Raw genomic sequence first — 12,541 nt, 5'->3', positions numbered from 1 at the left:
TAATCCCATCCTCTTACAATGTTTTGTCATTAATGCCGCCAGAGAGAACTTCCAAAACATCATCTCATTCAACGCTCCTTGAAACAGGTGAGATGCCAAATAAGCAAAATTTAACTACTGACACTGATACTTATAAATAGACAGTTCTAAAAGCAAGATGTACCTCAATAAGCACTAAAAAAAAAATCCAATAAAATACAACTGATCCTGCTACTTAGCCTTCACTGATAAGAATGAAGAGAAGCACGGCTCTGTTTGCATACAATTAAGATGGGTATGCTTTCTTCCACGATTTAACATTCTAACAATGTCACATCTCAAAGAGATATCCTTAAACAAAACAATTTATTTCTAATTCAGAAGGTAATATTTTAGTGCTGAGCAGTTTAAATAAATAAGCACAAATCTCAGGGGATTTGATGAGTATAATGTGGTAGAGAGAAAAAAATACAAATCAATTAAGCAGCTACCCTTATATGAGATGCCTGCAACAAGAATTAAATAGAATCTGAAATGTTTATGGAACTTTTGAAACATGAAGGTCTTTCATTTGCCATCAGCACCAGGAAAAATTATTTGTTGTTACTGATCATTATTACCACGTGGGTGCCCTTGTAATAGGGGGCACAGAGAAGGCAGAGATGCTAAATGCCTTCTTTACTTCAGACTTTATTGCCAAGACTGCCGCTAGGAAATCCCATATTTCTGAGGAAAATTAGAGACTGGAGGAAGGATGACTTCCCCTCATGCATAATGAATGCACATAAATCCATGCATCCTGATGAGTTTCACCCTAGCATGCTGAGGGAGATGGTGGAGGTGGTTGCTGAACCACTCTCTACCATCTTCAAAAGGTCATGAAGAACAGAGAGGTGCCCAAAGACTGGAGGATAGCCAGTGTCACCCCAGACTTCAAAAAGGCCAAGGAAGAACTGAGCAACTATAGGTCAGTCAGCCTCATTGCTGTCCATGGGAAGGTGATGGAAAATTGTTTTGGATGTCATCTCCAAGCAAGCGGAAGAAAAGAAAGTTATCAGGAGTAGTCAACATGGGTTCACCAAGGGGAAATGATGCTGGGCCAATTTGGCAGCCTGTTATGATGTTATCACCGTCTGGATAGATGATGGGAGAGCAGTGTATGATGTCTACGTTAACTTCAGCAAGGCATTTCACACTGAATTTCCCAGAATATCCTCATACTGAACCCTAGGAAGTGTGGGATAGATGAATGGACAGTGAAGTAGATTGAGAACTGGCTGTCTGGTGGAGCTCAGGGTATTGTGATCAGCAGGATTGGTGATGATATGAAACTGGGAGGAGTGGCTGACACACCAGAAGGCTGTGTCTCCATTTAGTGAGACCTAGACCTAGAGACCAAGTCCAGCAGAGGGACACAAAGATGATGAGGGGTCTGGAACATCTGTATGAAGAAAGGCTGAGAGATCTGGGGCTGTTCAGCCTGGAGAAAACTTTTTATAAATATCTAAAATGCAGGAGTCAAATTCATGGTGGTGGCCTCTTCAGTGGCGTTCAGTGATAGAACAAGGGGCAATTGGCAGAAACAAGAATGCAGGAAGTTTCATACTAACTCAAGGAAGAACTTATTTACTGTGTGAGCGACAGCACTGAAACAGACTGCACAGAGAGGCTTTGGAGTCTCCTCTCAAGATATTCAAGACCTTCCTGGACATTTTCCTATGTAACCTACTTTAAGGAACCTACTGTAGCAGCAGGTTGAACTCGAAAATCTCTAGAGGTTCTTTCAAATCCCTACAATTCTGTGACTCCTGGATGATCAGAAATGATTTGGTAAAAACACAGCTAACATTAATTATCTGGAAATTATGGCTCCCAAAGATTATGCTATATTGAACTAGTACTAGACTTCTTTATTACTTTATATCATGCACTTTTCTTCAGATTTAAAACAAAATAGGTATCAAACAAGTATCCTTTATTCCACTTCTCAATACATCACTTTTTGTATAACGAAACAAAACCAAGACATACTAGGCATATTAACCACACAATAAGAAAATTTTAAAAGAATTTTGTAAGTTGGGCTTTAACTCTTCTGGATACGTACATAAACTATGAACAGAATGGTGTGCACTAAGTTTAAATTTTAACTTAGAATCTTCTGACCTTACTGTATCATAAGTGAAAATTGACTGACTCCTCTAAAACTTCACTAATTTAAAACTTCCATTGCCCTTGCAAGTGTTAGGACATCTATTTATTTCTTCAGCTGTAAAAGATGGTAGGTAGTTGTTTCTATGGAGGTCCAGTCTTTCAGAGGAAGAGGATCTACAGCATCACCTTCAGAAAACATTAGAAATCATCCATCTAGAAATGCTCACTCAAGTGACTGTAGCATGCTTTATATACATTTGTTTTAACTAAATATCTTTATGGTCTAATTCCACAGAAAAGTGCACTAAGAACAAAAGCTCAAGATTCTGTCTGATGAAAACATCATTGCTTTTACTGTCTTTGTGTTTCTTAATTCTTTGAAAGCCCTTTTAATTGAAGATCACATCTGTTCCTTATCTGTGACCCAAACAAGCACATCTCAGCCCTGTAACGGTGAAGAGCCATCTAAGAGCTGCCAAATAATTACTTTAATAGGCAAAAAGCCTACATGGCTAAAATAAATAAAATTTGATTTTCCTTCTTTTGGAAGGGTTTTCCACAAATCTTCTGAATTTTAGAATGATTACACTCCAATACAACCTTTTATGTTTACACTTACAAAATACTATTGATTTCAAATAATGGAATTAAATCCTGATATTTGTTACAACAATTAGTTTCTTTCTATGACCATATTCCTCTAACTTCTCTAAATAGGAATATGCTCATATAAAGCAGTTATCTAGACCTTAATTTGGGATACAGACCTTATGCATATCAAGTCTCTACCAAAGACTGCAGGTATCTAGAATATACACAGCTGTTGATTTTAGATTTTATCCAGAGTTTGTACTTCTGTTTTGCTTGACCACATGTGATAATAACCTCTTCTTGAAACCTTAGGTTCAAATTACTACTTTGCTTACTAACAGAAACTTTTTTAGTGGTTATGACTCAGATAAGGCTTGTACTTAAACTCCACCAGTTGAACAAGATCCCAAAGAGTGTTTAGAAGTGAAGTCTGAAGGGAAGGGTACGTAAGTTTAGCTTGACACAGAAGATGAAAGATCTGGCAATGCTTCTGCTTATCACACATCCTACTGACACCGTCAGAAATGACTGATGTGCAAGGCAGTGATCTTCCCTCAGGGGTGCCTGCCCACCCTGGAATCTTGCAGCAGCCCTTGGCCGATGTGTGCAGGGCATCAACATGGTTCCAGACACCTGGAGACCTTGGTTTACATTGCCCAAGTTCTAGGATCCATGGCTGAAATCTCTCTTGGCCCTAAGAAAACCAACCAAAAAGGCTCCCAATGATTACCACTGTGCCAAGTTCCCCATTTTTCCCTTCTACTGCAAGAAATTACTGGCTAGTAGTGATAAGCATCAGCATGCTGAATTGGGCAATTCTGTTGTGACGATGAATATAGTCTTACATTCTCGTAATTTCTTAAAGACACAGTTCCAGGTCTGTTAGTTTTAACCTTGTACATGACCTAGCCAGTAAAATATGACTGAAGAGTCACACCATGCTGGAACAAGCTATATTCTATATGTACAACTGAGAAAAGTCAGGTGCTAAAATTAAATAGAACTAACAAGTCTGAGGTAGCAACCAGCCAAACTATAATGCAGCTAATTTTCCTAAAGTTACTTGGAATCATTTTGAACTCTTAGTAAATCTACATTCAAGTGTAATCAACATACAGGTGATGTTTCACTTAGTAATTGTGTTTTATGGAAAGAACTTCAAAAACCATAGGCTTTTAAATATCTACTAAATAAAACATCCATTGCACCACAGCGTCAGGGAAGTATTTTATAGCTGAGTCATATTCATTTCAACAAGTAAAAATGTACCTTAGTGTTTCTCTGCATACATATTTGTGAAACATACATCCAAACTTTTTCTGAGATTACAAACCAAACATAAGACTTAAATTTATTGAGAAGCTGTGAAACTTTCAGAAACCATGGTGGCGGAACAGTTTGGAGAGGCACAACTATAAATGTGGTTAGGCCACTTAAAACACACATTTATCTTTCCCCACTAAAAAAAATAGAGAGAGAAAAGAATAAGTCATCAGACAAAATGTGGTCAAGAAGCAAGATCTGATCAGAGCTGCACTAATTTATTTTATGCAGTGTGATTGTAAACTGTGCAGCCTCACTGAAGAATCATATAAAGCCTAGTGTAATTACTTTGTTTCATTACTTAAAAAAAACAAATATATAGTAAATAAGCACTTAGTAAACAGTCACTTAATCGAACATTCTAATGCAAGCAAAGTAGCTAACGCCATTTAAAATCTTTTTTTTTAAATGAAAAGTTATAGTTTGTTGTTGCTTTTTTTGTTGCTGTTATTGTTCTTTCTTTTTTTCCATTTTTTTTTTTCTTCCTGTATGTGTTCGTATACTCATCTGTAGATGCCTTGCAAACAATCTCCAGCACATTACCATTAAGGGACACGCGTAAACCTTTTGAGGATGTTCATTAAAAAGGTAAACGTTCTCACATTTTGAGTATACTGAACTGGTAACATACCCCTTTTCCTTTCCTCTAAGTAATACAGAGGCAATTTCAAATAAACTATCTCAGCACAAAATTCGTGTATGTAAATACTGAAAGCCCATCAAAAATGAGAAAAAAAAAAACATATTCTCCAAGCAGAGCTTTTATGGTTCTATACTTGATACTGAAGAATATAAGGCTCTCATTTTTAAGATAGTCTCTAGATTAAGAATATATGGTCAGAGAAAGCTCACTAGTCAGTATGAAAATTATCAACATTTTACTCAAAGATGAACAAAAAAATCCCCAACTATTCTGCACTTATTGATGTGTAATGTTATCACATGTCATCCAGCCATCCCAAACCTCAAAGGCACAGAATTTAATGGGATTTACATGCTTCTTTTGACTTTACAAATACAATATGTATGTACTTCCATCAGATAACCAAAAATAACACATCATCCAGCGACACCAGATTGGGAGTTCATTATGAGCGGTATTATAGATCTGTATATCAGTTATATCTAGCAGATCTACACATCCAGCTATCACATATTTAAGAAGTTGTTCTGGCTGCCAAAGCTTTGTATCAAATACAATCTTTGCAAGCAAGGAATATTTCATAGATAGAAATGAAACCATAACTGTTAGTAACTTGTTTTTCCCATGGCTTGGCACAGGTCAGAGCACACTGCAATGGTCAGGAATAATCAGGAATAAATTAAGCTGTACCTACTGAGAAGTCAAAAGAGAAATACTGCATCACTGCTGCTGTTCCAGCTACACCAAGCTTCCTGAAGAACAAGAGACTGTAATGTGTCTCGTTAAGTTCTTTGTGCCCAATAATTTATCCTTATTTGAGAAGTACTGAGTGCAGGCATACTGGTAGCAAGCTACTGTGACATTATAGACTTGAAGTTGGAAATAATTGTTCCATAACTCTTAAGTGTAACTGGTACCACATTTGCCAACATCTTTGATTGGCCCAAAACATTAAGAAATAAAATATGTTTTCATAATGTACATGCATATTAGATATACATGCATGTACAGAACAGTTCTGTACATTAAAACAACCACTTATTTTCAGTGAATCGTTTGCAATTCTACACAGGATTGCAGACACAGACAGAATTTAACTCCTTTGAGTATTTGGAGCAGCTACCACAGACTTGCAAGGCCAGCAACACAACAGAGGGCATGATGTACTGAAGGAGTTGGAGCTTGGGCACTTCCCAGGCAGCAGCGGAAGGAGGGGCACTGAGGACTCCTGAGGTCTGTCTAGAGCTCTGGGACGAATTATAAGAGATGTCTCAAACTGGTGAAAGACAGTGTAGCAAGGGACATGGAAAAGAGTTAAGTGGTGATTCTGTTCTCTTGCATTAGCTCTCTATTTTAAAAGAGTGACATTCCCCGAAGGGGATCAACAGCTAAACCTCAACTCTAAATTAGAAGTACAGTTTCTACTCCTGCTGAGGGTCACAGAACAGTTTGGATTGGAAGGGACCTTCAAGCTCACCTAGTTCCAGCTTCCCAGCATTGGCAAGGACACCTCCCACTTCCAGAACTCCCACCCAACCTGGCCTTAAATACTTCAAGAGATGGGGCAACCACAACTTCCCTGTAACTTTTCTGCAGTGTCTCATTACCCTTAATGTAAAAAACTTCTTTCTTACATCTGATTTAAATCTACCATCTTCCAGTTTAAAACTTCTTCTGAAGAAGTCTTTCAATCTATCTTATCAGCTTCCCATATACACTGTAAAGCCACAATGAGGTCTCCTAGGATCCTTTTCTTCTCCAGATTGAACAAGTGCAGCTCCTTCAGCCTGTGCTCATAGGAGAGGTGTTGCAGCCCTTTGATCATCTTCAGGGCTGTCCTCTGGACCCACTCCAACAGCTCCACATGCTTCCTGAGCTGGGATGCAGTACTCCAGATGAGCCTGCACAAGGGCAGAGCAGAAGGGGACAATCCCCTCCCTCTCCCTGCTGGTCATCTCTTTTCTGATGCAGCCCAAAATCTTTTGGCCTTCCAGGCTGCATGCACACTGCTGGCTCATGTCCAGCTTTTCATCCACCAGGACCCCCAAGTCCTTCTTGTCAGGGCTACTCAGGGAGTTCTTCTTGAGGTCTGTACTCATATGTAGGTTTGTCCCAAAAGCAGCACTTTGCACTTGCATAGTCAAGCAAATCTCTCTTACTCTTTCACCCATTCTGAAACAAGTGATACCTTTCACACAGTGCTTTGTCAAAACAAAACCCGAACAGTTCAGTCACCACAGCACACCAACTGTAAGATCCCCTTTATGAAGAAATGTCACTGATGTTTAGCCAACATCTTAGGAATTGGCACAGAAGAAACAAGAAGCAGAAGATCGGTCCCAAGATAATTTGAACTTCCTGCAAAACAGGTTGAATAAAAACAACCCATTTTAATGGGAAAACAATTGCTATAGCCCAAAAGTGCAGTCTCGATTTTGTGTTAATACCTGTTCTTCATCAAATATCCACATAAAATTACAAGTTGCAGACTGTAGACAATAGAAGATCCAACCTTTCAGCTAACTTTTGCAGAACAACTGCTGAAAACTTTACAGTAAAAGCCCACAAAGCATGACTATAGTGTAACTAGGGCTGTGATACAAACTTCACTTTTAAATCAATAATTTCTATTCAGGAACCAATTTTCAACTAAGTGACAGCATTTCTCCTTCAGTTTTTTACATTCTGCCATTACAGAAAGTAGTACAGTAGCTGAAAAACAGCCCATGGTGTCAGAAGGTATTTTATTTTATTTTATTTTTCACTTGTTGCATAAAAGAAGTTTTAATTTTTGTAGAATACATTATTATTAGGTGGTCAGACTTGACCTACAGACTAAAGCAGGGCCACGGGACTTTGGTCAGGTGCACCAGAGATGGGTTTCAGTTTGTAATTTCACTGTCTCTGTAGAATTTAATGTCAAAGGGTTTACTTCTAAAAATAAAAACAAAAACACCAAATCATCATCTGAAGGGAAACGTCGCCTTGAGAACACAAGACAATGGGATACAAAAAAGCATATGCATTTAGCATGACACTTGAAGAATTAAAAAAAAAAAAAGACCATATCCATTCTATAAAATAATAATAATAAATAGTAATAATAATAATAATAGGACCGCAGCACTTAAATATGTTCATCTTTAATGTTTTAATAGATGTTGATGAAATCACCTGAAAATGCTAGGTTTATGGGCAATGTCAAGGTAAAACACATAGTGAAGAAAACATTAAAGGACACACACAGTTGCCAAGTTTACACAAACTGCTTCACTTGCTTCCTGGTAAACCCTGAAAGGAATGTTTTCATCTGAACAGCAATAGCAGCTCAGGTCTAACTACAGCCACTCAAATGGATCGATCCAGTGGACCATATATATATATACACCATCAACTGCAGGAGCTATACCTAGAGGAAAGATGGAAACACTTGGTTGTTTGCTAAGATAAAATCTCCAACAGGCAGAGAATTTTAGTACATTTCCTCTGTCGTTAGTAAAGAAATTATTGAGTTTTAGAAGATACTCTGCCAAACTCAGCACAGCTTTAACACTGTGTGCTTAAGTACTACCACCAGTGCTTCTGACCTGCTGGCTGATGCACAGCTGTCATGGTAAGTACCTTCATGGGATCACTTCCACATTTCATCAAACAAATCCATCATGCCAACCACAATTCAGGCTGACTTTAATCCCAGATGTGATAGCAAGGGTCTGCCAGAGAAGGTCAAGTGATATGACTGCTGAGGCAGCACAACTGCAGCTGCTTTCCAGATGAACCACCTACGTGGTGTGGGTATTGTACTTCTAAGTACTCCAGGGAAGACTATGAGAACAAGAAACAACCTTGCAACAGGTGAGGAACCAGACAATAAAGTGAACTTGTCACAATGTACAAGAAAGTAGACCTAGCATTTGCCCATGTATATAGGACTTCTCAATAAGTACAGAAACATAGAAAGCACGGATGAAGAAAGATGTCCTAACATGTGCCTACTGACACAGAAATTGAGAAAAAGGGGGGAAAAAAGAGAAAAGAAAAAAAGAAAAAAAAAAGAAAAAAAAACAGCACTTTTGTTTATATTTTCCTTTAGCTGTCTAGATCACCAGTTCTTCTGAATCTGTCCACCTCACCAACATGTCGTCACTTGAAAACTCAAACTTAGAAACAGAAGAACTATGTTCTCAGCCTCACCCATAGAGGTTGGCAAGATTACTAAGAGTTTCATTTTCCACCCAGAAAAGACAGCCTCTTCAATGCTTTTCGATACATGCTTCACATTGTCTCCACCTTCCCCTCAAAATAAGTATCTGGTCATCACTACCAAAATCCTGAGAAAGCTGAGAAACAAACATGCAGGATGTACAGTCAGCCCAACAAAGCCACTCTTTCAGTCTGCGAGAACACCTCCATGTTTCTATCTTTCAATTCCCAATCACTGGCCTACAGTTAAGCTCCCTCTCTCCAGAGATTATACCCACAGTAGAAGTAAAAATCATCCCACAAACAACTAATCCACAATTTTTTTACACTGATACTATTTTTTTAAAAGGTACTTGCCTTCATTTTTATTGGTTATAAGATGATTTCTCACAGTTTTGAAGAACCATAACACATATCAACTGTAGTTGTCATTCATACTTAGCCTAATTATCTCAAATAGATGATAACTGTTTTTATTTATTTATTTTTTATGTTCAAGACACACAATCAAGATTCAGAAGTAAAAATAGAAATAAAACAAATTGCACTAAGCTTCAATAACCAGACTAAAAGAACATCATATTGCATTAATTACAAAGAAAATATCCATGAAACAGTCACTCATACATATTAGTTCATATAAGGTTTAAGTTACATAATGTTCAACATTTCAGGTCAATTTGCAGTTATATACTTCCCAAGTTAGTATTCAGTATATCGAAATTATATATGATTTCTGATGGCTCTGTATATTATATTACAACATAAAACTTATAAAAAAAGATCAACAATTTAGAAAAAAAAAATGCAGGAGACAACTTGACCACATGCAAGTCCAAAAGCAGCAACAATTTGAGCACCTCAAATAAACTTTGCACTTACACAGTGAAACGATGTGGCAGATTTTAAAATTAAAAAGAGTAGTTCATCACCTCAGGTGTTTTGAAAAACAGGCTTTTGCCAAAGGAACAGAGCACCTAGCCTGCCTAGCAAGTATGACCATGGTCAACGGCCTACTGAAGTCTTCCACACAAGCCAACACTTCCAACATGACATGAGTCAACAAAGCAGAATAAGCAGCGGTCACAGTTAACTTCATCCCAATGTCTAACAAAGTTTTCCTGGTCATTCTTCTGCCTATCAAAGCCAACAACCCATTGTCAGTCATTGAACAATCCAAAAAGACACAACATTCAGGTAATGGCCACAACAGGGTCTACAGGCCCAGTTCTTCCACCCTGACAGAACTTTTCCTGAAGTCAAAGCAAACCTGGGCTAATTTTTCTCTAAGGAGAGCGACTTCTCAATTTCTCACCTACTTCCAGGGATCATCCCTTCAAGAGTGGCTTAAGCCATGCAATGAGGGTGGGGAAACTTGCCAAAGCAATTAGCCACGATCTATCAGCCTTGTGAACATAGGCCTCCAGTCTTCCCGTCCATCAGTTCAGCACCTCCACTTGGCACTCAACTCGCTTAGAACACGATCCCACAAGGGGAGCCTTCCACCTCAACACCAGGGTGCAATCCCACCGGCGAGAGATGCGCGCACCACCAGCACAGCAAGCGATCGCCTTCTGTCAAATGTCCTGAAGGCCAGCCGGCTGCTCTGACCTTAGCATTCCAGCCCATGGACATAAATATTTTTCACCGAGCGCTGCCGAGATGCCTATTACCCACCAGATAAAAGCATTTTTGTTCGGTGGAAGACTACTTATTCAACCGAAAGACAAGAAAACGACAACCTCATCTCACTCCCAGGGATGACTTCTTGCAAAAATGAAAACAAGGAAGTTAAATCCAAGAGGACCATCATGCTTTTCAATTAAGGGCAAGGATGTGAAATTGACATACTCGGGACAGGAAATTCGAAGTCGCACCCTCCCGTGTCTCCCAACGCCGGCGGGAGGGGGATGGTGTGCGGAGCCCCCGCTCCCCGCACCGCCCCGACTTCTCATCGCGGCGTTTCGCACGGCGGCGGCGCACGATGGTGGCACGGGACTCCGGGACGGAGACGGATCGGGGCCGATCACCCCGCACCCCCCCCACCCCCCGCCCGGCTCACGGCGAGAACTCGGCACGGCGCGGCGCGCTGCCCGGGGGGCTGTCAGGGCGCTCCCTCCCCGCTGCCGCCGGGCCGAAGTGCCGTGCGGGCGGCTGCGTGCCGCGGGGGGGGGGGGGGGGTGGAAAGCGCAGGCCACGGGCAGCACTTCGTCGTCTCCTCCGTTCGCTCACATTTCCGTCCTCCCCCGGCGGAACCGGGGAGGGGAGCAGGGCGGGGGGCCGGCGGCGGACGGGGCCCCGGCGGACGGGGGAGATCGGAGCGCCGCGTCCCCCCGGAGCAGCGGGCGGGGCGGGGTGGCCGGCGGGGCCGGGGGCAGGGCGGACGCCCGGGGGCTGTTACCTCGTAGAGTTCCTCGGAAGCCATGCTGGGAGCCTCACAAGGTGGAGTTGGGTGCTGGTTTGGAAATACTTTGTTCCAGTTGGTGTCCGTGTGGCCTCCTCTTCTCCCTCCTCCTCCCCCGTCTTCTCCGTCGCTCTCCTCCTCCTCCTCCTGCTGCTCCTCTCCTCCCGCTGCTCCTCTTCTTCTTCTTCTTCTTCTTCTTCTTCTTCTTTTCCTTCTTCCTCCTCCTCCTCCTCCTCCTCCTCCTCCTCCTCCTCCCTGCGCGTCTCTCTCCAGCGCAGCTAGCAGCTCCGCTCGCTCCGTGCCGCTGAGGTGCTGCTGCTGCTGCTGCTGCTGCTGCTGGCGGCGGGGCTGTGCGCACCGCAGCTGCGCAACTCGCTCGCTCCCCGCTCGCCCTCGCGCTCTCCCCCTCGCGCACCCCGCCGGGCGGGCACGCACGCACACACGCGCGCTCACACACACCCGGGCGCGCACACGCGGGGCGGGCGGGCGCGCACACGGCGGCGCGCCCCGCACCCCCACCCCGCTGTCCCCGGCCGGCTCGCTCGCTCCCTCCCCAGGAACACTAATCGAGCGCAGAGAGAGCGCCACACGTAACCACTCCGCCCCGGCTCCCGCCGCCCCCAGCACCACCATCCTCCTCCTCCTCCCCGCGCTTTGATCTCCCATTGTCCGCCCGGCCGGGGCCGCGGGCGGGATGGGGACGCGGAGCGGCCGTCCGCGGGGCCGCTGCCCGCCGCTGCGGGACGGCCGCGGAGTTGCGAGCCGCCCGCCCCGCTCCGACCCCCCGCCGCCCGCTGGGCCCAGCCCGGGGCGAGTGTCCCCGTGCGTTTTCCAGCCCGAAGCGAGTTGGCAGAAGGTCTGAGCCAAGGACGTGGCGAACGCGCAAGGGAAGTGGGCGAGGGGAATGGCTGGTCCCCACCGATCGTTGCCGATTCAGAGCGCCAGGCTTGCATCTGGCAACTGGCTGTTTGTGGAGTAGGGAAGGCCCCAGTGGGGCCTCGCTGGCACGAGGGTCGAAGGAAGACTGCCGAGCCCTTGACTTTCTTGGGGTCAGCAATAATTATGCCATGCAACTTGCCACCAGCTATCTCATTTGGGGTGTTCCATGGGGAACTGCGCAAAGAAGGTACCCTATAGTCAACTGCTGACTTGATGAACTGTATACCTTGTTGTGCCAAGTCAGACGTGAAGAGTCACTCCTTCAAGAGCAGATTCTGCAAGGTGGCATTTCTGGTCTTAAAAGG

General features: G+C 43.0%; 1 protein-coding gene across 1 annotated transcript in view; it reads right to left on the bottom strand.

The window, feature by feature from the left end:
• The window catches only part of CDYL (chromodomain Y like), a 102,089-nt gene extending 90,272 nt beyond the window's left edge, over positions 1–11,817 (bottom strand). The window contains exon 1 of the mRNA XM_065753415.1: positions 11,295–11,817. Coding sequence (XP_065609487.1) covers positions 11,295–11,318 — 24 coding nt within the window. The 5' untranslated portion in view covers positions 11,319–11,817. The remainder of the gene's footprint in view (positions 1–11,294) is intronic.
• Positions 11,818–12,541: the final 724 nt, after the last annotated feature.

This window comes from Cyrtonyx montezumae, unplaced genomic scaffold, assembly GCF_038088225.1.
Source record: "Cyrtonyx montezumae isolate F1298 unplaced genomic scaffold, pur_monq_1.0 scaffold_8, whole genome shotgun sequence".
Classification (NCBI taxonomy): Eukaryota; Metazoa; Chordata; class Aves; order Galliformes; family Odontophoridae; genus Cyrtonyx; species Cyrtonyx montezumae.
Note: the sequence above shows the minus strand (reverse complement) of the source record. Positions and strands in the feature narration are given on the sequence as shown.